The sequence below is a fragment of the Tiliqua scincoides genome, chromosome 13 (genome assembly GCF_035046505.1).
Source record: "Tiliqua scincoides isolate rTilSci1 chromosome 13, rTilSci1.hap2, whole genome shotgun sequence".
In the NCBI taxonomy this organism is placed as follows: Eukaryota; Metazoa; Chordata; class Lepidosauria; order Squamata; family Scincidae; genus Tiliqua; species Tiliqua scincoides.
In genome coordinates this window covers 2001682-2025688 of record NC_089833.1, presented here as the reverse complement: position 1 = coordinate 2025688, position 24007 = coordinate 2001682, and the positions used below count along the sequence as shown (strand labels likewise).

The 24007-nt window shown below is 51.3% G+C and overlaps 1 protein-coding gene across 1 annotated transcript; it reads right to left on the bottom strand.

Moving 5' to 3' along the window:
* Positions 1–1852: 1852 nt before the first annotated feature.
* On the bottom strand, positions 1853–23723 carry ZNF598 (zinc finger protein 598, E3 ubiquitin ligase). The gene is made up of 12 exons (XM_066640528.1): positions 23377–23723; positions 14895–15007; positions 13102–13231; positions 12788–12999; positions 12382–12599; positions 11189–11306; positions 8526–8701; positions 8314–8398; positions 6967–7739; positions 4938–5073; positions 4145–4289; positions 1853–3005 (listed from the first exon to the last, which is right to left on the bottom strand). Exons 1-12 carry the CDS (start codon positions 23626–23628, stop codon positions 2646–2648), a joined length of 2718 nt encoding a protein of 905 aa, XP_066496625.1. The 5' UTR covers positions 23629–23723; the 3' UTR covers positions 1853–2645.
* Positions 23724–24007: the final 284 nt, after the last annotated feature.

Genomic DNA, 24007 nt, shown 5'->3' with positions numbered 1-24007 from the left:
TGGAACTGCAATGGCATTGGTAAAGCAACAGGTCCTCTTTGTTGCCTGTTCTTATGCCCATGCTGGTGTTTCTGCTGCATTGTAGCCTCACTATATGACCCAAGCCACACACACTCCCAAGTTCTAGATACACCTGAGTTGCCTGGGGGATAGCCGGCTGGCTTTCCTCCCAACCTCCTTTCCACAGAGGTGCAGAGAGTGGACCTAGGGGAAATAGGGGGGAAAAGCCCAGCATCCCTGGGTATGGTCCAGTCTCCCAGGAAGTCAGGCCTGGGCTCTTCCAGTTTGTGGGCAGCACTAGGCTCAAGGTCCATTTCTTGACTTCCAGCTGCATAATGTATTTCTGCTTAGGTGCCATTCAACCTCGAGCAAATGCACACATGCTTAAAAGAAGTGAGGCAGTAGATAATGGGATTCAGGTGCAGTCTAGACTGAGAATTCTGTGAGTGGAAATTCATTTTTGGCCTGGACAGGTGGGGGTGGGAGAAATGGTAAAACTTGGCTCTCTATCCTCCCCACGTTGGTCTAACGTGCCTTCCTGCAAACAAAATGAGGAGATGGAGCAACAAGCCAGCAAGGAAGGGAGAGATGTTCTATCCCTCGTCTTGCCCAGTCATGCTTGATTACTAGGCACACTGAAGCAAGAGACCTTTCCCACCCTTCTACACAAGCAGCACACAGCAATACAATATAGGAATCATTTTAGTACCCAATTATAAGTTGAATGCTTCAATCAAGCCTTCACCTCAATCTGCTGGGTGATGGTAAAAAAAATTTGAGAAGTACAGTGGGACCCCAGTATCCGCAGATTTGACTCATGGTGGCTGCCAGCAGATACTGGGGTCCAATTTTAAAGTCCTTTAAGCACAAGAGCACCAAAAATCAGGTTACCTACTTTTGTGCAATCAAATAGCGCCATTTCCAAGCCCCTACAGCAGTGTGGGTCAGGATCCACTAGGTGGGTCGCGAGCCCATTTCAGGTGGGTCTCCATTCATTTCAATATTTTATTGTTTATATATTAGACTTGATGCTACCATCATATGTGACTGCATTTGGGGAAATGTTTTAGACCTGTACTTTTAACAAATTACTATGTATATTCTTTTAACAATGATAGTAAACTTACTCTTTGGTAAGTGTGGGTAGGATTGCAGCCTAGGATAATTAAAAATTTTCCTGCTTGTTGGTGTCACTTTCAGTCATGACATCACTTCCGGTGGGTCCCAACAGATTCTCATTCTGTCCTGGTGGGTCCTGGTGCTAAATGAGTGAGAACCACTGCCTATATTTAGGACTTAAACATCAACTTCCAGGTTGCATGGAGGTTTCTTGCTCCTCAGAATGCATCGCAAGAAACCTCCTCATAACCCAGAAGTAGGTCTTTAAGTCCTAAAAATAGCTGTAGAGGCTTGGAAACAGAGCAGTTTGGCTATGTAGAGATAGGAAATCTGATTTTGGTGCGCTTTTCTTGTGTTTAAAGGGCTTTAAAATCCAGCCCTGATATCCATGGGGGTCCTGGAACAGAACCGCCACGGATACCAAGGTCCCACCTTGTATTTGCAATTTCTACTCCTCCACAATAACAAAAAAATTATACCCCCATCTACTGGTGCTTCTCTGATCTTTTCGGAGATAAATCCCAAAACATTCTCCAGGACTGCTTTGTGTGGTGCTATGAGAGGAACCTCCTATGACCAGAGATGAGTTTTAAAAGGATGTCCCTCCCCAATAAGAGAAAAGAACTTGCTGGAGGCAGTAGCTACAGCTCTTGCCAGACCCAGATCCTATTCCCCTCAAAAGAAGCCCCCAGAAGAGGGTGTTTCAAGGCACCAGACAGCAAAGCCGGGACAGTGAACATGGAACAGCATTTAATGAGTCAACCGCAGATGGTTCCAAACCAGTATAGATCCCTTCAAGACAGTGGAGATAAACCAAACTTGCATCACAGGGCGAGAAATGCAAAGGTACAGCAAGAAGGAAGGGAAAAAAGTTCTCAATGTGACTTTTCTTACATGCAGTTCTGGCCAAATGAAAAAGGGGTTATTTTGAGAAACGTTAAGTTTCGCAGAAAAGGCTGATGAACTGATTCAGATTCAAAGTGCCAACTCCCACTATGGGAGGTTCTGGTCCTGCTCACAGAAGACGGTGACTCTGCTCCATGAAAACTGGGGAAGGGGGTTGAAGAGGACAAAAGAGAGGCCCACAATACACCCCTCCCCAATTCCTTCCAAAACAGTGTTCCCGGCAGAGCCCCTGCCGCCTTAACCATGATGGCTTAGGAGTCCCTACTGTGCACTTTTCTGCAGCCAAATGGAGACCTTCCCACCTTAAAGGCTGACTTGATCCCCTCCATCCCACCTGTCCCATTTCTGCCAAGGTCAGAAGCCAACCCACCACCCCACCCCCCAACCCTGCTCCTCCGCAGCCTGTTCTGCATTTTGGAAGGACCAACCAACCACTGCAGGGATTCTCCCAACAGCCACAGCTGCTGCCAGCCGGTCCCGCCTTAGCCTACCACAGACTTCCATCCACAAATGCCCTGCAGCTCCTGCTCCGGGGCCGGCTGCCCTCCTTCTCCTTTCTGCCTTCCAAGAAGCGCAAATGTTAAGGTGGAGACTGGCTTTTATTGCTCGCCCGGGGAGAGCTAGCTGATGATGCGGCTGATGGCCTGCAGGGATGGAAACTCGTCATCCTCCAGGTGCAGGGCCTTGTGGGCAGCCAGGTCCTGTGAGGTCAGCACCTGCTGGCAGGTGGGGCAAACGCAGCAGTCTAGCTCGGCCCCTGAATCTGCTTGCCAGGGGCTCTTCCGGTTCTTTTTGGACTTGCTGGAGGAGGAGGGGCAGCCTGCCCTCCCCTGGGCCTTCAAGCTGTGGTGAGCGGCCAGCAGTTCCTGCTGTTTGGTCGTGTCTGGCAGCAGCACAAGGAGTTCATTGAAGATCCTCTTGAAGTTCTCTCCCAGGAGCTCCTGGCAACTCTGGTAATATTGAACTGCAGAAATCAGACCCTGGAAGGAGCAAGGAAGATAAGGGTAGTCAGGCAGGAAATCAGGGAGACAAGCACCCAGCCCCACTCATGCAGGTCTGGGGGGAGCGAAACATAAGAAGCAGATACTGCGGAGTATCACTTCTGGTGAGCAAGTCAGGAACAGGGCTGGCAGGGCCAGCCTTGGGTGCTGCAGGGTTCAATTGGAAACCGTTCTGGTGGGGCCCCAGGCTCACAGCCAAGGGCTGGAGAATCTGAGACAGATACAAAAAAATTATTGGACATATAGCTGTTTGTTTCCTGTGAGTAAGACTGGATTACAGCCTAAGATTTGACTGAATACAATGGGCTTACTTCTGCATAAAACACCACTGTTTTCAAACACCTCTAAATTATAGACTTTATAGCTTTAAGGTAGAATGGAAAGCAATCAAAATGTGCGCTTCAAAGGAGCATGCAAGATCATGGACCAAATGGATCTAAGCACATTTTCACATAAAACTGCATGTAGGTAAGGCTACAAGTAAACCAACAAAAGGTGTAGATTACCTTTGAAAAGTAAACCAAGTCTAGTCTGGTTTAGTGACTGCAAAATGAGTTAGAAAAATATTTATTGCGTTTTTCATTTTTATTCTATTGTGGGGGGGCAGGTGTGGGGCCCAATTGGAAGCAATTGATCCAACTGGTTCAAACCGGCCCTGTGGGCTGGTGTTGGGTACTGGCTCAAGAGCCCACAACTCCCTCGATGATGTCACCTGGCCCCCCGCCCCAGCACCCACCCTGATGGTTATGCATGAGCAATGTGCTCAGCTGAACACAACCCTGTCTTCCAGACGTGACTGTGGGGAGATCCATATGAAACAGACATCCATGAGACAAGGAACAAGGAGAAACTTGTGAGAGCCTCGTGCAGGCCCCTGCTTTCCCCTGCCAGCTGGGCTCCCCCAAGGACCACCTGGACACAAAGGATCCAGGGAGCAAACTCCCACAATGCCCCCTGGACTGCTAAGCAGTCAGACTATCAAGCAGGGCTGGGGACAGGTCCGGAGGGGGGCTTGGCAAGCCCAGCCCAGTGCTGCCACCACCACCACTATACAGGGGAGTCTCCTAAGCTGTCTGGCTGTTCCAGCAAGACCACCGTTCCGGTGCTTCCCCACTCACCTGCCTGAACTGCCCTGAGTACGTCTTGAATTTATTGAACTGGGATTCGTCATTTTGAAGAAATTCCTTTATAGACTGGATGAGCTGGATGTTCCTCTGCTGGAAGTTTTCCAGTATTAGGTAGGATCCCTGACAAGGTTTTGCCCTGTTTGGAGGGAGAAGAAAAACACAGGAACACAAACATTACTTGGAAGCATCTGAAGAAAAGGTGCCAGTTTAGGAAGCTCCCAAAGGGAGGCTTGGATTGGATGGGACGAGCCATTCAGATGACTACTCTGATGTCACATTGAGACCCTCTGAGGACCACGCTTAACTCTTTCCATTCCCACTAATTCCAAAATTGTGTGCTGGGAATACTAGAGAAACTGCAATTATTTTTAAAGTCAGATTCTCCTCTGAGTCCCTTTACCCAGACATAGATGGGGTTGCCTGCTGCACCCCTGTATGAGCCTACTACACCAACCTGGCCTCTTTCTAATCACTGGGCTGCATCAGGACCACCAAATCCTTCCCAACAGAACCAGACACCTTCAGGAGGCACATTCAGAGATGTGGGCAGAGGGCAGAATACTGGGGTGAATCCAATTCTTACTGACACACTCTAAAAGAAAACCCTCACGTACAAGAACAAAGAGCGACTCCAACAACATTCTGAGAGTCTGGAAATGGCACCCTAATCTCGATGAAACCACCTGGAAGGGGAAGGTCCCACAGCTCAGTGGCAGAGACCATGCTGGGCAGGTGCGGAAGAAGAAGGGGGCATCTGGCACTTGTAGGAGGAGCGCCTACTTACTCTTTCCCAGGAGTGGGGGCAGTTTCTGAGGCCCCGACAGGCGGAATGGAAGCAAAGCCGGGAGGCGGCTTGCCAGGAGGCACTGGCAGCCCTGGAGGTGGTGGAGGGCTGTTGAGCAGCACCACAGAGTTGAAACCTGGTGGTGGGTGGAAGAAGACAATGTTTAGAGAAACACAAGGAGCCCAATGTAGTAGCAGAAGAACTTTTGGTAGCTGTCAGTGTGAAGGGGGAAGCAGCGCAAGGCCAAAGAATGGCAGAGAAGACCTCAGAACATGGAGGGCCTACCTCAGGCTTGGGGACTCAGGTGCCAGTTTGCCAACAGCTTCATGTGTTCAGATGACTGGCAAGGTCTCAGCCCTGGAGCTCATGGGGGGGGGCTAGGGCAGCATCCATTTTTCCAGGGCTGCAAGGGAGGCTCTCACAGCCACTGGCCCTTCCTTGCAGCTAGCAAAACCCAGGCTCTATAGCATAATGCGAGAAAGCTGCCCCTCTGCTCTACCTGCCTACCAGGCCACAGAATGGAGTTCATCCTCCAGAACAGGGGTGCTCACACTTTTTTGGATCGAGAGCTACTTTGAAACTCAGCAAGGCCGGGAGATCTACCAGGGGGGAAGGAAGCGTCTGACAGACACCCCCTTTAATGTATGGAGCCCCTGCTGGAGTCTAGTCAGTTTCGTCAGTTTTGTTGCTGCATGCCTGAAGAGCAGCTAAAGTGGCAGTTTCAGTTTAGTGTCAGCTAAATATGTCAGTTTTGTCTAGTCACTAGACGAAACTGACATATTAACAGTTTGGAGAGACAGGGCTCCGCGAGCTACTCATTTTGCCTTGCGATCTACCAGTAGATCGCGATCCACCTATTGAGCACCCCTGCTCCAGAACATTTGCATACGATTTAGCTCGCTGTCAACCAAGCCCTGCTGCTCAGCCCTTTGGGGAAGCCCAGCTTGGTATCTCTCCTCCTCCAGCCAGCCATCTCCACAAACACTAGGCACATGACAGCCAAAAGGGCTGACATGAGGCACTTTACACATGCTTAGCGGCATGCTAGGTTGTAACAGAAATGTGGGTGTAGCCCAAAGCAGGGGACACTCGAGCCTCTGGATCCAAGTTCAGTGGCCTCGGGGGGGGGGGTCACCAGCTGATCCCCATGCACCTTTGAGTGTCACTTTGCAGCCAGATGCCGAGAAACTTCATTCTTCAATGAAAGCTTCAGTTTTTCTGGAAGCAGCTTCTGTGCCCAGCACCACAGTTGGTACTCCAGCAGAACTGACATCACTGTGGCGCCCTGGGTACAAGAGCCCCACTCCTTCCATACATTAATGCAAAAAATGTGTGTTACGATGTCTTACAGCAGGGGTGCACAAACCCCGGCCCTGGGGCACTTCCGGCCCTCGAGGCCTCCCAATGTGGCCCTCAGGGAGCCCCCAGTCTCCAATGAGTCTCTGGCCCTCCGGAGATTTGTTGGAGCCCACACTGGCCTGACACAACTGCTCTCAGCTTGAGGGAGACTGTTTGACCTCTTGCGTGAGCTGTGGGATGAGGGCTCCCTCCACTGCTTGTTGTTTCACATCTGTGATGCAGTAGCGGCAGCAAAGGAAAGGCCAGCCTTGCTTTGTGCAAGGACTTTATAGGCCTTGAGCTATTGCAAGACCTTCATTCGTTTATATAAGTTCATCTTTAATATATTCATTTATGTAAACTTATGTAAATTTATTCAAATTTTAAATGTAAATTAATTGTTTTTTTCCACGGCCCCCAACACATTGTCTGAGAGACGATGTGGCCCTCCTGCCAAAAACTTTGGACACCCCTGTCTTAGAGCATCATGGCACACTCAAAGGGGTGCAACAGGATGCCCCCGGTGGCTCCTCCTTCCTGTTTTCCTGGGCACTGCCATCTTGGATCTCATGAAATCTCACAAGATTTGGATGCTGCCATCTTGGCTGAGCTGGGAAGAAGAGGCTGCAGGGGTGCCACAACCCAGGTAAATTTGGGAACCACAGCTGTCACAGGACCCTACAGCTCTTACCTGGTGGCGGAGGCATTCGAGGGGGTGCAGAGCTCCCCAAGGCTGGGAAGTCTTCCTGAGGCAAGAGGGGCTCGCCAGCTGCCAGGGGCTTCTTCAGGCCAGGTGGCTCTTTGGATGCTGGGCAGGAGACTCCAGATTTTTCCGTGTGGCCATTCACAACAGCTGCAACTCTCCCTGACAGGATGCCCACAGGGCCCCCCAAAAGGGAATTGGCCTCCAGTGCCTTCTCTGTGGGAGGAGCAGGGGGTGGCACCTCCTGCAAGATGGCAGGCGATGCTGGCCTCTGCTTCTCAGAGCCCACCTTCTTCTTCTTGCCCACCTTGACGAAAGTTTGCGAACTAGAAGCTGCCAGCAAGGAGGAGACGTCCACCATCGTGGGGGTGCTGCGGATTTCCTGCATGGCCGTGTTGTCGGTCCCGCTATCTTCCTCGTCGTTGGAGGCAGCTGTGTTGCTCTTCTTGCTCCCTCTACTGCTGCCAGCAAGGGCGGGTTTCTTGGCTGGTTGGTTTGCTCCAGGGCCACTGGCTGGGACAGCTCGGACAGCCTTTTTACTGGAGCCGCTGTTCCAGGCAGAGGCAAGCGTTGACATTGTCTTGCTGTTTGAACGGACCTTGGACACCAAGGCAGGAAAGTCCTCCTCCTGGAAGGACGTCTTCTTGGCAGTGGCAGTGTACGTCAGGGACATGGTGGGAGTGAGCGTGGGGGTGGCCGAGGAGGAGGAGAGGCTTGGGAAGTCCTCTTCCTTCAGCTTCATCGATGCTGGTTGGTTGGAGCTGTGAGGTAGAGGAGCAGTGCATATGACAACCCACCAAGGAAAACCATGTGCAGTCTCACAAAATGTAAGACCTTGTGAAAGGCAGGGGCAGAAGAACTCCGCCCAGAGGCTCTCAGGGGACACTCCTGCCTGTTGCAGCAGCCTAGACCAAAGGGAGATGGAGGGCAGGGCCTGCTTCATAAACTAGACAGCGGCCAGGCCCAAGTGAGAGCAGCAAGACAGTGCGAGGGGTAAACATAATTTAACTACTGGAGGTCAACTTGTCAGGAGAAGGAGGAAGAAGAGCTGGGCCAGTGCCATTAATCCCCCCTCCCCCAGTTGAGATCAGGAAAATGCAGCAGGAAGCAGAAGGCAAACACAGGGATTACCTTCAGGAGAACACACACCTCACAACTCCCCTGTGCTCAAGGGAGGAGCCCAGTTAGAAGCGGGACAGGCAGCCTAGCACTGCATTCAGGGCCATTTCCCCACACAAAGGAGGGGCCAACACACAGACAGAATCACCTTGCACATGGGGATGACTCTGGCCATTTGACGCTGCCCACTTTTCCTCCACAAGCTCTGAGACTTACCTCTGCACAGAACCTGCAGCTGTCGAGCCAATGGCAGGAAAGTCCTCCTGGGTCAGGATGGCTTGTGGAGCGGTTTCCTTGGGAGCTGGGAAGGCAGAACAGAGACATGGTCAAACCCAGAGCGTCACCCATTCTTTTATGGCTCTAGATCAGCACCGGATAGGCAGCGGGCCAGGGCTGCTCCGTCTCCCACAGGCCACAGTGTGGCTCACCTGGCACTTCTGCAGGTTTCGGGCCTCGCTTGGAAACACCCATGTCTGAGTCCTTTCCGTCCTCCTTCCTGGCGTGGGAGCTATCTTCTTTGTCCTCCCCCCGCTTCTTGTCTTCTTGCCTCTTGGCAGCTACTGATGCCCGGACAGCAGCTGCAATGTCACGGTCCTCTTCTTCCCTGCAGAGTTTGGGGGCAGCAAAGTAAGGAGGGACCATTGTCTGCCTTAAAACTAGGGCTGCTCGAGGGGCTCTCCAACGGGCTGGGACGGCATCCCCTTTAACCTGAGGCAGAGTCAAGTGCCAGGACCCCGTGGGGGGAGAGGGGACCAGCGAAGGCAGCCAACACAAGACAGGACAGAAAGACATGGCATGTGCGATTTATCCAAGGCCCAGAAAGCCCCCTGCTCCACAAAGTCTTGCACGCCAAAATGCCACCATTCAGCCACTCCGCTCCCCACAGCAGCCAAGGGAGCCTCAGGCCAGGCTGGCCTTGCTGCTGCAGGGAGAAGACACAGAGGCTGACACTCAGCCACGAGTCTCAAACTGGGCATGCGCCTTGGAGAAGAATTGCCAGGAAGCTGAACTTTTGGTCTTAATCATTTCACCCAACAGCCTGTCAAATTTTTCTCTTCCAGTCTCGGAGTGTGTCATCCGCTAAAGCAGTGGTTCTCACAACTTTTAGACCAGGTCCCACTTTGCAGAATGACAACCCACTGGAAGTGACGTCATCAACCTGGAAGTGATGCCATGGCCAGAAGTGACATCATCAAGCAGGAAGTGACATCACTGTTCTCACCTAGTAGTTCATAAACTGCAAATGACAAGAGAAAATAGTCCAGCTCAGAAGCTTGTTTCTATTCTCACACCCCATTGCTACCAAGCATCCCACCTGTTCACTGTATTAAAGGGAGAGTATCTCATGGTGTTTTATTAGCTTTTATTGGGTTATTTCTCAGCTATTTACCAACAGCAAAGTCTAAGGAGAAAAAACCTATTTAAACCTTGACACGTATTTAAACCTATTTAAACTTCAGGGATCTGCTGAGGTTCAAGTGCCTGGAGGGGGAGGGAAGGGCAGAGCTGGGCTGGATGCAAGTGGGGAAGAGGGGGAGCTGGATCACAGGGCAGAGCTTGAACTGGAAGGAGGTGGTAAAAGAGAAAGCAAAACAAACATGCCCCCCATTTGCAGGGCTCCATTTGCAGCCCACCTCAAGATAATCCAACAACACTCCCTGAAGACACTCAGTAGCCACACTCACTCCTGTGCAAGCCACTCTTTTGCTCCTGGGTGGAGCTCTGAGTACACACAGGCAAGCTGGGGCAAAGGCAGTTCTAGCTTCAAAGATGGCTGCCTGCCCTCTTTGGCAGCTTCCAAGATGGCGCTGCCTGCCTAATTTGCCAGCTACCAAGATGGCCACACACATACATAGCATGATTAGGCAAATGCAGTTCCAGCTTCCAAAATGGCGCCAGCTGCCTAATTTGCCAGTTTCCAAGATGGCGGTGCCCATCTTTCCGTGACCCACCTGACCTCAGATCGCAACCCACCAAGTGGGTCATGACCCACAGTTTGAGAAACCCTGCTCTAAAGACACGCCTGAAAAGATACAGTCAGCAGTCTTCCCAGTATCAACCCAGGAGTAGTTGGGGCAGAGAGAATTGGGACCCTAGTGAATTGGGACAAGGGGAGAATTGGGACAAGGGGAACCCCCCCTTTGTGAAGACCCTGCCCACAGCTGGGAAGATCCAGTGGAGGCAGACCCCATAGTTTGCCTCCAGTGACAAGTTATTCTGGCCCTCAGCGAACCTGGACTTGTTGAGCCTCTACTTCAGGTGCCTGTTATGGATAGGACCTGGGGTGAAGAAACCACAGGATACCCTGATGCGGGGGGGGGGGGGGGAGGTGAACAATGCAAAGCAACTCCGGCTTTTCGTTACTGATAAAGTACCCATATTCTGCCCCCTCAGGATGTGGAACTCCCCTCTGGGGATGAGGTGCCCCTCCCAGTGACAACTGACCAGAGTCTCCAACACAGGTGGAGTCCCAAAGCGGCCCAGTACTACCACCTGCTGAAAAAAACATGCTAGTGCTCTTTGTGTACCCAAGAAAGTGGACATGGGTGCAACGCTCATTGTGCCCTCAACCCTTGGACACGAAGAAGGACCAGCCCCAAGCCAGGCTGCAAAGTCACAGGTGGAAACAGGTTCCACAAGAATGGTGCAGTCTTCCTTGAACTACTTTACAGATGGAATTTGTTGCAGAAAACAATATTAAGCATGCATCCATTCCACCTTGTTGTGGACTCCCACTGAAGGCAGCAAGAACAGAAGACAGTCAGCTAGTGGGGCACTCTGCAGAGGCTGTGCCCGTGCCCTTAGCGAAGCGGGTGTCACCACGTCGCTTCTTAATGCTCAACAGTATTTGCATTTGTTTAGCACTCCACGTCAACTACAGCATTTTAATGCAGTCCGTGCAACCCCATCAAAGGAAACTTGTATTGTGGCTGAGGCTAAGAGGGAGTGGCTTGCCTATGGCCACCTAGTGGTCTCACAGCAGAGGTGAGCTCTGACCTGGGGAAGCCTGCCTCTGCAGCTCAGCCTCTAGGCCAGCTCTCTGGATTTTTGTCCCTTCTCCCCGTCCACTACAGAATGGCTGCACCCTTACCTCTTGTACCGCCAGCTGCCTCTCCTGTTCTGCTGCCCTCCTCGAAGTCCCGATCGGCCTCCTCTCCCCTGCCTGCTGTACCTGTCAACCTCTTCATAGTCTTCACCACTCACAACACCTGGGACACAAGGAGACACACGTGACCAATCACAGCTTTCAGCCAATCATTCCTCTGCTTTAAGGGAAAAGTCAGACATCATAGCTGGTGTACTATGCTGAGCCACCCAGGAATGCTACGGAATCTGGACCCAATTCAGGTACTAACAACGTTTCTGCTAATCAAATGACAAAATTTTGCACAACCAAAAACTGAAGCCTGCAATCTGCTTAATTATGCAAATCAATATGACTGATTGTGTTTGTTTGCATAATTTATTCTGCTTCTCCCAATTCTGAGGCGGGGCAAAAAACACTGCCAGAAAGTATATCTTCCAACTGCTGAACATTTCAACAAATTCACTTTTCTGGGTTCTGCAATTCCACTAGGCAATTGCCACAAACACTCATGCTCGCCTTCAGAGCTACAAACTTGCTTTCTATAATAACACAGGCCTATAGGCATTTTGCTGTCTTAAAACTTAGATCTATTTTGGGGTATTTTGGGGATGCTGAATCAAAAAACGTGTTAACTGGTTTTGCCTAATTAGCTTTAGTTTGGGGGCACAGCATAGCAACCTTATATGCTGATTCAAGCAGCTTCCTCAGGAGGAAGGCATGGTGTTGGTTTCTTCACAAGGAAGCTGCTTGAATCAGCCTTTAAGGTGGATATGCTGCACCCCCCAAATGGGAGTCAGGTAAAACCAATGCCATTTCCTGATTCAGCACCCCCAAAATATCCTAAATTGGTTTAAACATCCTTGCCAACTAAAAAAAGGTGCTTTTGGGGGGCAGGCGTGTATTATTATAATTAATAATATCTTAAAGAGGAGCCAAGATTCTTGAAAAAGTGTGCTCTATACCCAACCTCACATTCTGTGCTCTTCTGATGCTTCCCCAGACTGGTGTGCTGTGGTTCATAGGGTCATGAAGAGTCAGACACAACTTAACGACTGAACAACAACAAAAAACCAAAACCCACACATCCCCAGGCATGCAAGATTCCTACAGTAGCAAGGGAACCTCATTATTATCCAGTCCACCCCCAACCTGAGGTAACATCTTCTCCCATCCTTTGCTCCTTCAGCCCGCCATACCCTCGTTCCTCCGCTGATGCCTTGGGGCGTAGTTGAACTGCAGGTCAATCTGCCGGTTCTGCCGGGCTTCAGCCCGGTTCTTGCTGTGACAGGCCGTCTTGTGCGCTTTGTAGTCGATTTCAGTCCGGAAGGCATGGGTGAACTGCTCCGTGCTGCACCGGCCCTCCTCACAGAGGAAGTGCTTCTCCCGAAAGTGTTCGCGGAGGTACTCATAGTCACTGCAGGGAGGGCCAAGGGATGTGTGTATGTGAGAGAGAGAGTCAGTTTGGCATAAATTTAATACACAATAAGACAGAATAAAATGCTATATGCTCCCTTGGCCAGCTGCTGCCACCTCCATTCTTCCTTCCTCCCTTTGTCCCCGATACCCAGATGTGAGGCTCAGATCCCACCGCAGTTCACACACCTGTAATATTCCTGAGCCCCATCAGAATCACAGAAATGGCAGAAATAGTGGTCTCTCCGCAGGTGCTTCAGCAGCTCATCGTTGTCCAAATACCGCTCATCACAAAATTTGCACAAGGGGTGGCCGCGGTGAGATGTGTCGTCAGGATCTCCATGAATCCTGTGCCGGGCAAGGTCCTTGCGTGAGTACCACTTGCGCTCGTACGTGAAGATCTGCAACACAAGAACACAGCCTGCTAGCTGCAAAGCAGAGGAGCGGCTCCTTTAGAGGCCAGCTGAGCCCCTCAGTCCCAAAGCACTCCTGCAGCCACTTGCCTTCAGGTGCTTCACACACAGCTTGCAGCAGAAGAGCTCATGCTGCTTCCTCATGTGTTGCTCCAAGTCCACAATGGTGGCGAATGGCCTGGCCTCCGGGCACAGCGGGCATTCATGCTGCAAGAGTTTCCTAGCAAAGGGGGAGAGGCAAGAGACAAGACCTGAATAACAGGGTAGAGAGCTCAGAAGGGCTCCTGTCCCCCTTGCCTTGGTGGTGGCTTCCTGGTCCTTCCCCAATAATTTAGCCACAACAAAACATTCATGGACTTCCAGGTGCCTTTCCTATGTTTCCTTTGCCCAGTGGTCCCCAAACTTACTGGGGTCATGGCACCCCTGCGGCCTCTTCTTCCCAGATCATGAGATCAAGATGATGGTGCCCAAATCACACAAGATCTCATGACAGCCAAGATGGCGGTGCCCACATCTTGTGAGTTTCAACATGGCAGCACTTGGGAGAGACGGTAAGAGGGGCGACTGGGCCCCCAAACACCTCATGCACAGTTTGGAAACCACTGCATTTATTGGAAAGGCTGTAATCTTCTAGACTAGAATCTAGAGCGCTTTAAGGGCATATTGTCTAAGCGCCTGGAGCACAAACTGTATTTCAGTTTAATCTTTACAGCAACCTGCACTTAATCTTGACAGACACCCTGTTTACGAACGCTGCACGTCGGTTGCACCACATCATGCACAGATGAGTTGCTGCAGAAAACTGGAAGTCCGTCTCCACCACTCAGGTGGGCACAGTGTGCCTACTGTGCCCAATTCATCCTGCATCCACTAACTTGCTGAGTGGGCAATGCAGCCCTGCCTCTTTGGAGGCAAAAGCCTGTTTTGTGCCTAGTGAGCTTTTATTAGGGGTTGCACACAGACCTTCATGCAGGACGCCTGGAGGTAGTGCTGGTCTGATTCACTCAGCACTGAGATTTGCACGGTAGAGTGATGGCAGTAGCTGGCCCTTGCTCAGCTTTCAGTGTCCAGGTGGCATCACCTTGAGGCACTGATGCCCAGGAGGCACTTCTTAGGAGCATACAGCCAGGTAACTTCCCTCACCAGTCCACAGCTCAGTTGGGTCACAGTTCCCTTTCCTGATACCTCTCTCTCTGCCTCTAGAACAGGGCAACTCGAACCACAGCCTGGGGGCCGGATCTGGCATCCACGCAGATCCATCCACCCAGTGAGTGGACCTTTCGGTTCTACCCAGTCGCCACGTAGAGTTCCTCTCAGTTGGGTGACAGGGACACTCTGGGCAGTTGCATCTGCCTGGAAGTCCTGTTGTGTGGCATTCCAGGACACCAGGCAGACGACACGATTGCCCAGAGCATTCCTGTCCTCCAAACGAGGAGGACTTTGTGCAGAGCCCAGACAGGGACCGCATTCTGAGTGCACTGTGGTCACAAGTTTGAGCACCTCTGCTCTAGATGGTGAAGGTTTTTTCAGAGGAAAGGCAACAAGGAGCCAGGCCGCAGACCCTCCTCTCAATGGCCTGCAGCTGAGGGTGGTGGGGTGAGAGGAAAAGGCAGGCAACAATAACAGCCTCAACTCCTTAATGTGGAAAGGGTGGAGACGATGCTCCCCCAGGGCAGGAGGGGTAGAGGTACCTCTGACATATCCTTTCCTTCTAATATTTTATATAAGCCGTTTTTTCAGATCCTTCTAGACTACAATCTATCGCAAAAGGCAGGACGCAAAATTAATACATGAAGTGCACCCACAGATGCTTTCTGGCTGTTCCTTTTCTGACCCAGAAGTCTGACCAAGTTACCCAAGGAAAGAAGCTATGGAAGGCTTACCTATAGAGAGCATATACTTTTCCATCAGTAAAATAGATGTCATATTTTTTATCGTGCTGCAGCTGGCTGAGCTCTATTGTTGAGAAGGATGTCAGCTTTCGGCCAAAGACCACCTGTGCCAAACACAAGGAAGAGTTAGAGAACTTAGCACACCCCAGACTGCAACAGCAGACATAGATATGCTCTAGAGGACCAGATCGAACGTAACTGACACTCCTGGGTGGGACCCCAGAGTGGGCATCAGACAAGTCATTCTCAAACGTGAAAAGTCTCAACCTCTCCCAGGTTCACAGCACAACCCAACACTGGGGGCTAGCAACTGTAATGGTCTGATGACCTGCTCCATCTTTCACAAATACAGCGGGCCCTCTGTATCCATGGGGGCTCAGTTCCAGCATTCCCTCTCCCCCCCCCATGGATACTGATTTCCACAAATTTGAATCCGTAGGAAGGGTCTTCCAGGACCTCCCAGATGCGACTAGAAGTGTCTTCCGGGTGCATCCGGGAGGTCCTATGAGGCCCTCGGCCATGGCCTCAGTGCCCGGGGATACTGAACCCATGGATAACGAGGCCCCACTGTATTCAAAATGGTGTGTGGGGTGAGGCAGGGCCTGGAGATTCCCACCATTTTGAGAAACTGAAGCATTATAGAAACAAAATAGACCAACCAGTCAGGCTTCTCCTATGCCTTTCTAGCTGACACAAATGGAAGAGGCACACAGGACCCCTAAGTTGCTCATCCCTCCTTTCAAGACTGGTATAGTCAGTCCAGAGAGCGGTGCCCTCCTTGCCATGCTAGTTAACAAATCATAATACTCAACACGGATAGAGCAATTTAAGTGCACAATGCTCTTCATCTGCATTAATTTATTTGCTATCTTTTCCAGCCACCCTATAAGGAAAAAGCCCTCTCAAAACGATGCTCTGCAGATCCTTATCTGGCCACCAACGCATTTTCTGACCCCAGTTGCATTATAATCACATGTGGGTCCCCTTCTCCTTCCTTTCCTTCCCTCACTATGCACCTTCTTCCTGCTGGATGAAGTAGCTGCTCGGCCGAGTCACTTGCCAAGAATGAGACACCAAGCAATCCTGGGTAAGAGAAAGACTGACTTGGGTGGCCCTGGCAGCTGAAAGTTTGGGGGCACTGCTGTAAAATGAAGAATATTATCCCCATAAATTGTAGCTTGGGAGCTGAGGCCAAGTGGGAGGGATGTGCTTAAGGCTCCCTAGTAGGAATTCATGGTGGAGGAGAGAGTCCAACCAGGAAGTCCTTATCCATGCAGCTGAAAGGAAGTGCCTCTGGCCACTGACACACTGTAAATGGAATGCATCATCAAAAGGAGGGACAGGGAAAAACCACAGGGGCCAGTCATGCAAAAGAATTGGGGTGGGGAGGAGAGAGCCCTTGGAAACAAACTGGGTCACTGAGGGAGAAAGTTAATTCAACAGGCAGCCACACAACTCTAAAAATGAATCCACTGCACCTGTCACACAGGCCAGCAGCTGACTGGCGGCTGACTCAAGAGATTGCCTGCAGCTTTGTTTGTACAAGCGTATGGGATCTGCTTCAAATGCTGCCTGCTCAACCTTTCAGTTCTGAGTGAGCTGCTGGGTCCCCTTCCTTGTCCCTCAACGCAAATGTTAAGGGCTGCCTTAAGCCATCACTTCAGAACAAGACTCAGGCTAAAAAAGCGCAGAGAAAGGAAGCAACTGCTTTGCTGTTATGGACCGATATCACCCCCTCTAGCTGGGATGAGTGCACTCCTTCCCCATTTCCCTTAAGGCAGGGGTGCCCAAACCCCGGCCCTGGGGCCACTTGCGGCCCTCAAAGCCTCTCAATGTGGCCCTCAGGGAGCCCACAGTCTCCAATAAGCGTCTGGCCCTCCGGAGATTTGTTGGAGCCCGCAATGGCCTGACGCAACTGCTCTCAGTGTGAGGGCGACTGTTTGACCTCTCGTGTGAGCTGTGGGATGAGGGCTCCCTCCACTGCTTGGTGTTTCACGTTTGTGATGCAGTAGTGACAGCAAAGGAAAGGCCAGCCTTGCTTTGTGCAAGGCCTTTTATAGACCTTGAGCTATTGCAAGACCTTCATTCATTCATAGAAGTTCATATTTAATATATTCGTTTATGTAAACTTATGTAAATTTATTCAAATTTTAAATGTAAATTAATTTTTTTTCCTGGCCCCCAACACAGTGGCAGAGAGCTGATGTGGCTCTCCTGCCAAAAACCTTGGACACCCCTGCCTTAAGGCAACAGTCCCAAACTTACCTTGGTCATGTTGCCCTTCTTTTGGGGCTGCCTCTTCCCGGCTCTCCTGGGCACCACCATCTTGGATCATACGAGCTCTTGAGAATTGCACAACATCTCACATGATGCCTGGGAGAGCCAGGAAGATGGGTGCCACCATCTTGGACTGCATAACATCACATGCGATCCAAGATGATGATGCCCAGAAGAAAGAGGCTACCGGGGACAACCTGCAGCACCCCTGTGAACACACGTGAAGGTGCTACGGTGCACATTTTGGGAATCAGTGCCTTAAGGAAAGCCTCAGCATAAAGTTTTAACAGGAAAGAGACACTTTGGAATCTGTGTTTTGTGGATTCTATAAATTCATTGCCCAATTTCCTCCAAGAACACTTGGGCTTAACTGGCCCAACTGCTGAGACTGGCATGCACCTGTCCATTGGACATCCAAGCCTAGGTGCAGTGGCCCAGGTAGTCATAAGCCATCCAATCATACCAATGGCTTCCCTGAGCCTGACTTTTCTAAGGTCAAACCCAAGGATACTCAGGTGTATTCTGGCTCTGCCTCCTCAGAGACCATATCTGTGCAAAGCCAAGCTCTCATCCCCCTCCCCAGTGACCAGAAAGGAAGGATTCTCTAAGCCAATACCAAAAAAAGTAACAGATAGGGAACCATGAGATTTAGACCCCTTCGGGATCTATTGAAGGCCTGTAATTTTGCTAAGATCTGCACCTGGGCACTGCCAACACTCAACACAGTTTGTTTTGTTTCTCCCAAGATCACAGTGCGCTACTCTGGCACTTCAAAGCACCCATAGCCCAGGGCTACTCTGCAAAGAAAATGGAAGCAAACAAACTCGGGCACAGTAAGGGAGGAAGAAATGCACAAGGCCAGCTGCCCCGTGCAAAATTAAGTAAATGCACGATGACACCTGGCCACTGATTTTCAACCACTGAGCCATAGCACATTGGTGTGCCATGAATGGTCTGTTGGTGTGTCACAAGTGTTTCAGGGAGGGTCATATATTTGTAGGGCCAGTAGGGGATATGCGCTCCTGGCTGGCAGTGTGGTGTGCCTTGTCAATTGTTAAAAAAACTGACAACATGCCTTGACTATTTCAGCACCTTTTCTGCGCCATGAGATGAAAAAGGCTAAAAATCGCCAGTGTAGACTGCAGATCATGGGAGGGAGTGGAAGGAGGGCTACTTTCTGCTCCAGGGATGTAAATTCAGTTGTGCAGAGCAACCATTTTCAAAGCCTTAAAATAGCAGAGGCTCCAGACTTTATCCTGGGAGCCCAGTTTCAGTGCTGAGCACCACCAAGGGTCCTGCCACTGCAACCTCACTCAGCCCATGTCTCGGTTGCTTCTCTCTGCATGGCCTTGTTTCCTTCTAGCTTTCCAGTCACTCATCTATCTTGGCCCTCATACCCTGCCTTTGAGTAGCACCCAATGGCGCTGTTGCCCTCGGCTGTATGCAGCCTGCTAATTGTCCTTACCACTATCAAGAACACTTTTCTAAAATGCAGCCCAGTGTGCTAAAATTAATATTTTTTTAATACCAAGTGCAACTGGGCAAGGGGATTTTATTTTTCTTAGACTCCCATCAAATAGATGACCCAGGAAAATAAGAATGGTGGCAGCAGGAGTCCTGCACTTACTATCCTGTCTTTACTCCTAAGTAAACCACAGTATTCAAAAGGTACACACTGGAAACCACAGTATTCAAAAGGTGCACATTCTGCCCAAGTCCCTACCCCACCCACAATGCCTCACAAGCCAAAACCCCCTGCCACCAGGCTTAGGAATACACAAGACTCAATCCTTAAGAGGGGACAAGGACCTTCTGGGTGGGGCATTTCCCTTCTCTACTTCCTGACAGATACTTTTTGAAAACTGCTTCCTTCTGGGAACACCCCACAGAGCATCAGTCCCAGCTTGCCCAGGGTTTCCAATGCCTTTTCAGCACGCAAGAACAGATTCACTCTGAAAAGAAGAGGATGACCTTCACTGAATGATGGTCCTAAATGTAATGCTGCACACCTAATAAAGGCAACATCAGGGGGCCAAGGACAGGAAGGACAAGACCAGAAGCTGTCCTGTTCTACAGCATGTACACCTTACAAGCAGGTCTACACTAGAACCTCCCTGCTGAAACAGCCACTGAAAATACTGCTGCCACCTTTGTGGGCACCTTTCAGCACAGAATGAATTGTTCGTCAGAGACACAGTAGACATCCCAAGGGCCCCAGTATCCAAGGGGCAGTTCTGCATTTCAGTAATCCAAGTCCCAAGTCCCTTGTACCACTAACTAGAACATTCTTTACATTCTCTTGCTCTTCATGAAGCTCTTCTGAAGGTCCACCCCTTTTCAGTATCTGACAGACTGGTGACTGAATTTCGAACACATGCTCAGCCCTGACACAAGGTGCACACAAAGACACTGCACTACCAAGACATGAAGCTGCCACATGACCAACACTGAAATCAAAGGGCAGAAACATGGCGTCCGACCTTATTCATGATGGCTAGGGAAGCATTAAAACAACAAAACCACTATTAGAGACACACAAATAGCCAGAGGACTCCCAGAATATAGTCATAAACACCTTGGAAAGCCCTGGAGAAAGAGCTGGACACAGGCCCCTGCTAAACCAGCATAAGAGACCCTTTTAAGTGGTGGCTTTCTTATATCAAGGAGGAAAAGAATGACTGCCCCAGAACAGCATCTCCGCAGTGGCTGTTTGCTGGGGTCTCCCTCTAAAGACTGGAAACCACCTTTTCATTTACTTAGCCACATGAAGTGCTTTATGAACTCTTGTAGAAAAGCAGTATATTAATTTTTTTTAACAAACTAAAAGATCTGTGGGTATCCGTGGGGTAATCCGTTCCCAGACTCCCCACAGATACTGAATTCTGTGGATAATTATATCCATGGGGGGAACAGGACTCCAGCAACCGGAAATGCAGCTCCAAAATGTCCAGGAAGCCACACAACCTCCTCAGGCATCAGAACATCTCCTGGATGCTTTGGAGAGGCATTTCTATCTGACATGACTTCCAGTTATCCCACATCTCAGAATATCTCTTGGATGCAACCAGAAGGCACTTCCAATTGTGCCCAGGAAGTCCTTGAGGCCCTTCAGATGTGGGTTTGGCACCCGTGAATTCATGGGTGCTGAACCAGCGGATGAGGAAAGCCAACAGTATAACAAACTTAGGTCATGAATAGTAACATCTATTTAGGAATAAACAAGGTACAGTGGGCCTTCCATATCTGCCAGGGGCTTGGTTCCAGGACACCGCACAGATACCATAATCTGCAGAGGCTGAAGCCCCCTGCATAATTTCAAGGCCAGCTGGTAGAGCAGGCAGCAGGAAAGCCTTGGAGGGAGTGGCAAGGAGGGGTGTCACTGAGGCCACTTCCTCTCGCAAGTGCGCAGGTGACTCCTCAGTCGCTGCGTGGTGGTGACAACAGCAGCCAAGGAGGCGCATGTGAGTGACGGGAGAGGTCCTTTCCACTCACGAGGATGCCGGGGGTGGGGGTGATGCCTGGTAGCAGGGAGGATGAGATTTGCCAGAAAACACTGCAGCTGCTGGCCAAGCTCTGCTCCGTCGGGGCGACTCTGGATGAAAGATGGGCGGAGGGACTGCTAGAAAGGTGAGAAAGAGCAGGAGGGGACGTGAGTCGGAGAGACTGTTCCTGCAACAGAAACAAATGCTTCTCCTTTGATGGACTGTATGGAGAGATAGCGCCTCAACAGCGTCATCAGAGTCCTACATTCCTCAGTGATGGGGTCTGAATCTTTGCCCCCATCATCAAATATTGAATTTTTGATCCACACCTGGCTGAATCCATGGGTAGGGATATGCAGATATGGAAGGCCCACTGTATTTATCAAGTTTTTCCCAGTCAAATATGAAACTCCCATTTCAGATACTTGTGGTCAAGGATTTTTCCCACTTCCCAATCCACACAGGCCTCCCACTGGCAAGCAGGAGGTGTGACATCAACGCTCCATACCCTCCATATCCTTTTCAAGCACAACACACCCCAAAATGATGGCTTTCCACTCCACCAAAGGAATGAGACGCCAAACCGATTTTACTGTAAAGAAAATCCATCTAGAATTACAAGGTGTTGAATAAGCCAAAAGGGTGGGTCTGTCTCTCCACCCCTTTGTGCATCCAATTCTATTTAATTTGCCTTCAAAGCCTCTCATTCCAAGCAGGCATGGGGTAAACAAAACCAAGAAGTGTATGAGAAAAATCTGTGCTTCAGTTTCACTTTCTGTGAACATTAAAAAATTTAAAAGTTAGTTCAAAGGTAAGAAAAAGTTGAAGGCCTATTCAAAGGGGCTGAGTGGGAAATTTCACCTGCCCAATCCCAGCCCAGTGCCCAGTCACTCCCGTTCGAAGAGCTCTGAGAAGAATAAGCAGAAACTGGGCTTATGTGGACTTTGTCCACTTACAAGTCAGCAAGTTGTCCAACTAATGTCTATCACTCCCTTCCTTAACTTTGCTACTATGATTGGGGGGGGGGGAGAGGCTTCCAGAGCCAAAGTACGGCAGATGCTTTGAAAAATAAGAGCACACATGAGCTAAACATAAAACACCACGTTGTTTGGTAGAATTAAAACCACTGTTTGCTGGCTGGCTACACCACTTCCAAAACAGAAGTTTCTGGTTAGGGCCCATAAGGGCTTCTACATACCAGCTGGCACAAGTGGCTTGTGCCCCCATTGGTGTTGGAGAATTAAATGTGGCCAGATCCTCAGCGTGGTTTTCTCAGAAATTAAGACCTGCTGAGTTCATGCTGGTGTTCAACTACTCAGATGTGCTCAAGACTGGATGGCACTCAAGCAGGGCCCATGTTGCTCAGCAAGCAGTGCCCCACAACGACCAACTGGAGATGCCTGAACAGCACACTGGCAGGACATCTGCATGACACCTGTTGCAAGTAAATTCCCCCCCACCAGAAACTAGTACCCCAATAGACTGCCGCTGCGCACGGAGGTTCCAACCACCTGTAGCAGACAATAACCAGGTCAGATACCCTTCCTCTTCCTCCAATGTGCTCAGCCTCCTTTAAACAAAGGCAGGCAAGTTCATCCTGCCCCAACAGCTGATTGTGAGCCAGTATTTTGAGGAAATTCTTAAGCAGAGCAAAACCCTTCACTGCTCCCAACCTGGCATACCAGAGCAGGCACAAAGGCCCAACCCCACTGCTAGGTCAGGGGTCCTTCCTCCTCTTTGGATAGGTACCTCATTTAAGAACAGTCAAGAAAGCAGCCCTGCTCAGTGAGAACGAGGCCATGCCCATCCTGCCCCAGCTGCTGCCTGTGCAGCAGGAGCTTCTGGGAAACTCCTGAGCACAGCGGCCCTCTGGGCTGCTTCCCGCTTGGCGCTTGGCACTCTAGGATAGACTGCCTCTGCAGAAGGAGTCTCCATCCTGCTGTCCAGCCAGAGCCTTTTCCTCCCCCGTCAGCCTGGGTCCCACTTTCACGCTCTATGGTAGGCTAGTGCAGTGCTTCTCTGCCAGCGGCACTTGAGGTTGTATCTGGGGCCTGGATGCCTGCTGTCCAGCAGCAAGAGCAGGAACGCAGCACCAGCAACCGCGGAAGGAGGCTCAGCTGGCAGAGTCCCAGGGCCTGCTTCTCCACCCACCCTGAGCCTCTTACTGGTGTGGGTCACTAATGTGGCATCTGGCTCCCACCCAGAGGTCACTGGCGGCTATATCATCACCAGTTACTCCAGTGGTACTTCGAATAGGCAGACCATGAAGCAGCACAGTCAAGGAACACGGGTCTAGGGCCACCTCTTCCTGCGCAAGGCGGCTCCACCTGCTGCCAGGCCCGGCCCTCCACTCCTGGCAATCTAAGGTAGACTGCCTCTGGGCAAGGAGGCTCCGTGCTACTTCTGGAGCAGAGATTTCCCTCCCTCCCTCCCTCCAGGCTGCTTCCCACTTGGCGCTCCAGTACAGGGGCCTCCGCACAAGGAGGCCCCACTCAAGAGGCTTTTCCTCCCCCTGCAATCTTTGCCTCACTAGGCGCTCGAGGGTAGACTGCGCCCACACAAGGAGGCTCCACCACTGCCAGGCCAGGCCAGGCCTCCCTCCAGCCTGCACCCGGGGTAACTGCGCCCGCACAGGAGGTTCCCCCACGGCCAGGCCAGGCCAGGCCAGGCCCTCCCCTGGGCGCCCACGGGCCCGGCCGCCGCCCCCCGCTGACCTGGGCAAGCTCCTCCCGGCAGACGGCGCAGTAGCGTCCCCCGCAGAGCGCGCGCATCCGGACGGAGCAGCGGTAGCAGACCGGGTGCTCGCAGCGGCCCAGCGCCACCACCTCCAGCTCCCCGCAGCACAGGACGCAGCAGCCGCCGGAGCCCGGGCCCTGCACGGGGGGCGACGCCGCCATGGCTACCAGGCCGCCGCCGCCGCCGCCTAGCAACGCCCCTCGCCCGACCAGAGCGCCGCCGCCCACCATAGAGCGCGCGTCCTAGAACGCACTTCCGGCCACGCCACAAGGGCGGCCCCCCCCGGGGCATCCCCGTCGCGGCACTCCCCAGTCGAGACTGGCCAGGCCTGAAACAAACACCCCGGATGCTCCCAAGGAGATCCCAAGCGAGTCGGGTCCTGAACCCGGAAGCGCCCCATCAGGATTCGGCGACTCGTCTCTCTCTATGTTTTTGGATCTATGCGCCAGAGTGCTAGTTCCTTGGCACGCGACGTATGACCATAGACATCAAAAGCCTAGAGCGGACCCCAAGCAATGAAGAAATAACATTAGCGCGTCCTCCTCAGGCGCTGGGCGGTGTCTGCACTACAGGTTGCTGTGCAGTTGGTGCTCCTGGACCGCCTATAGT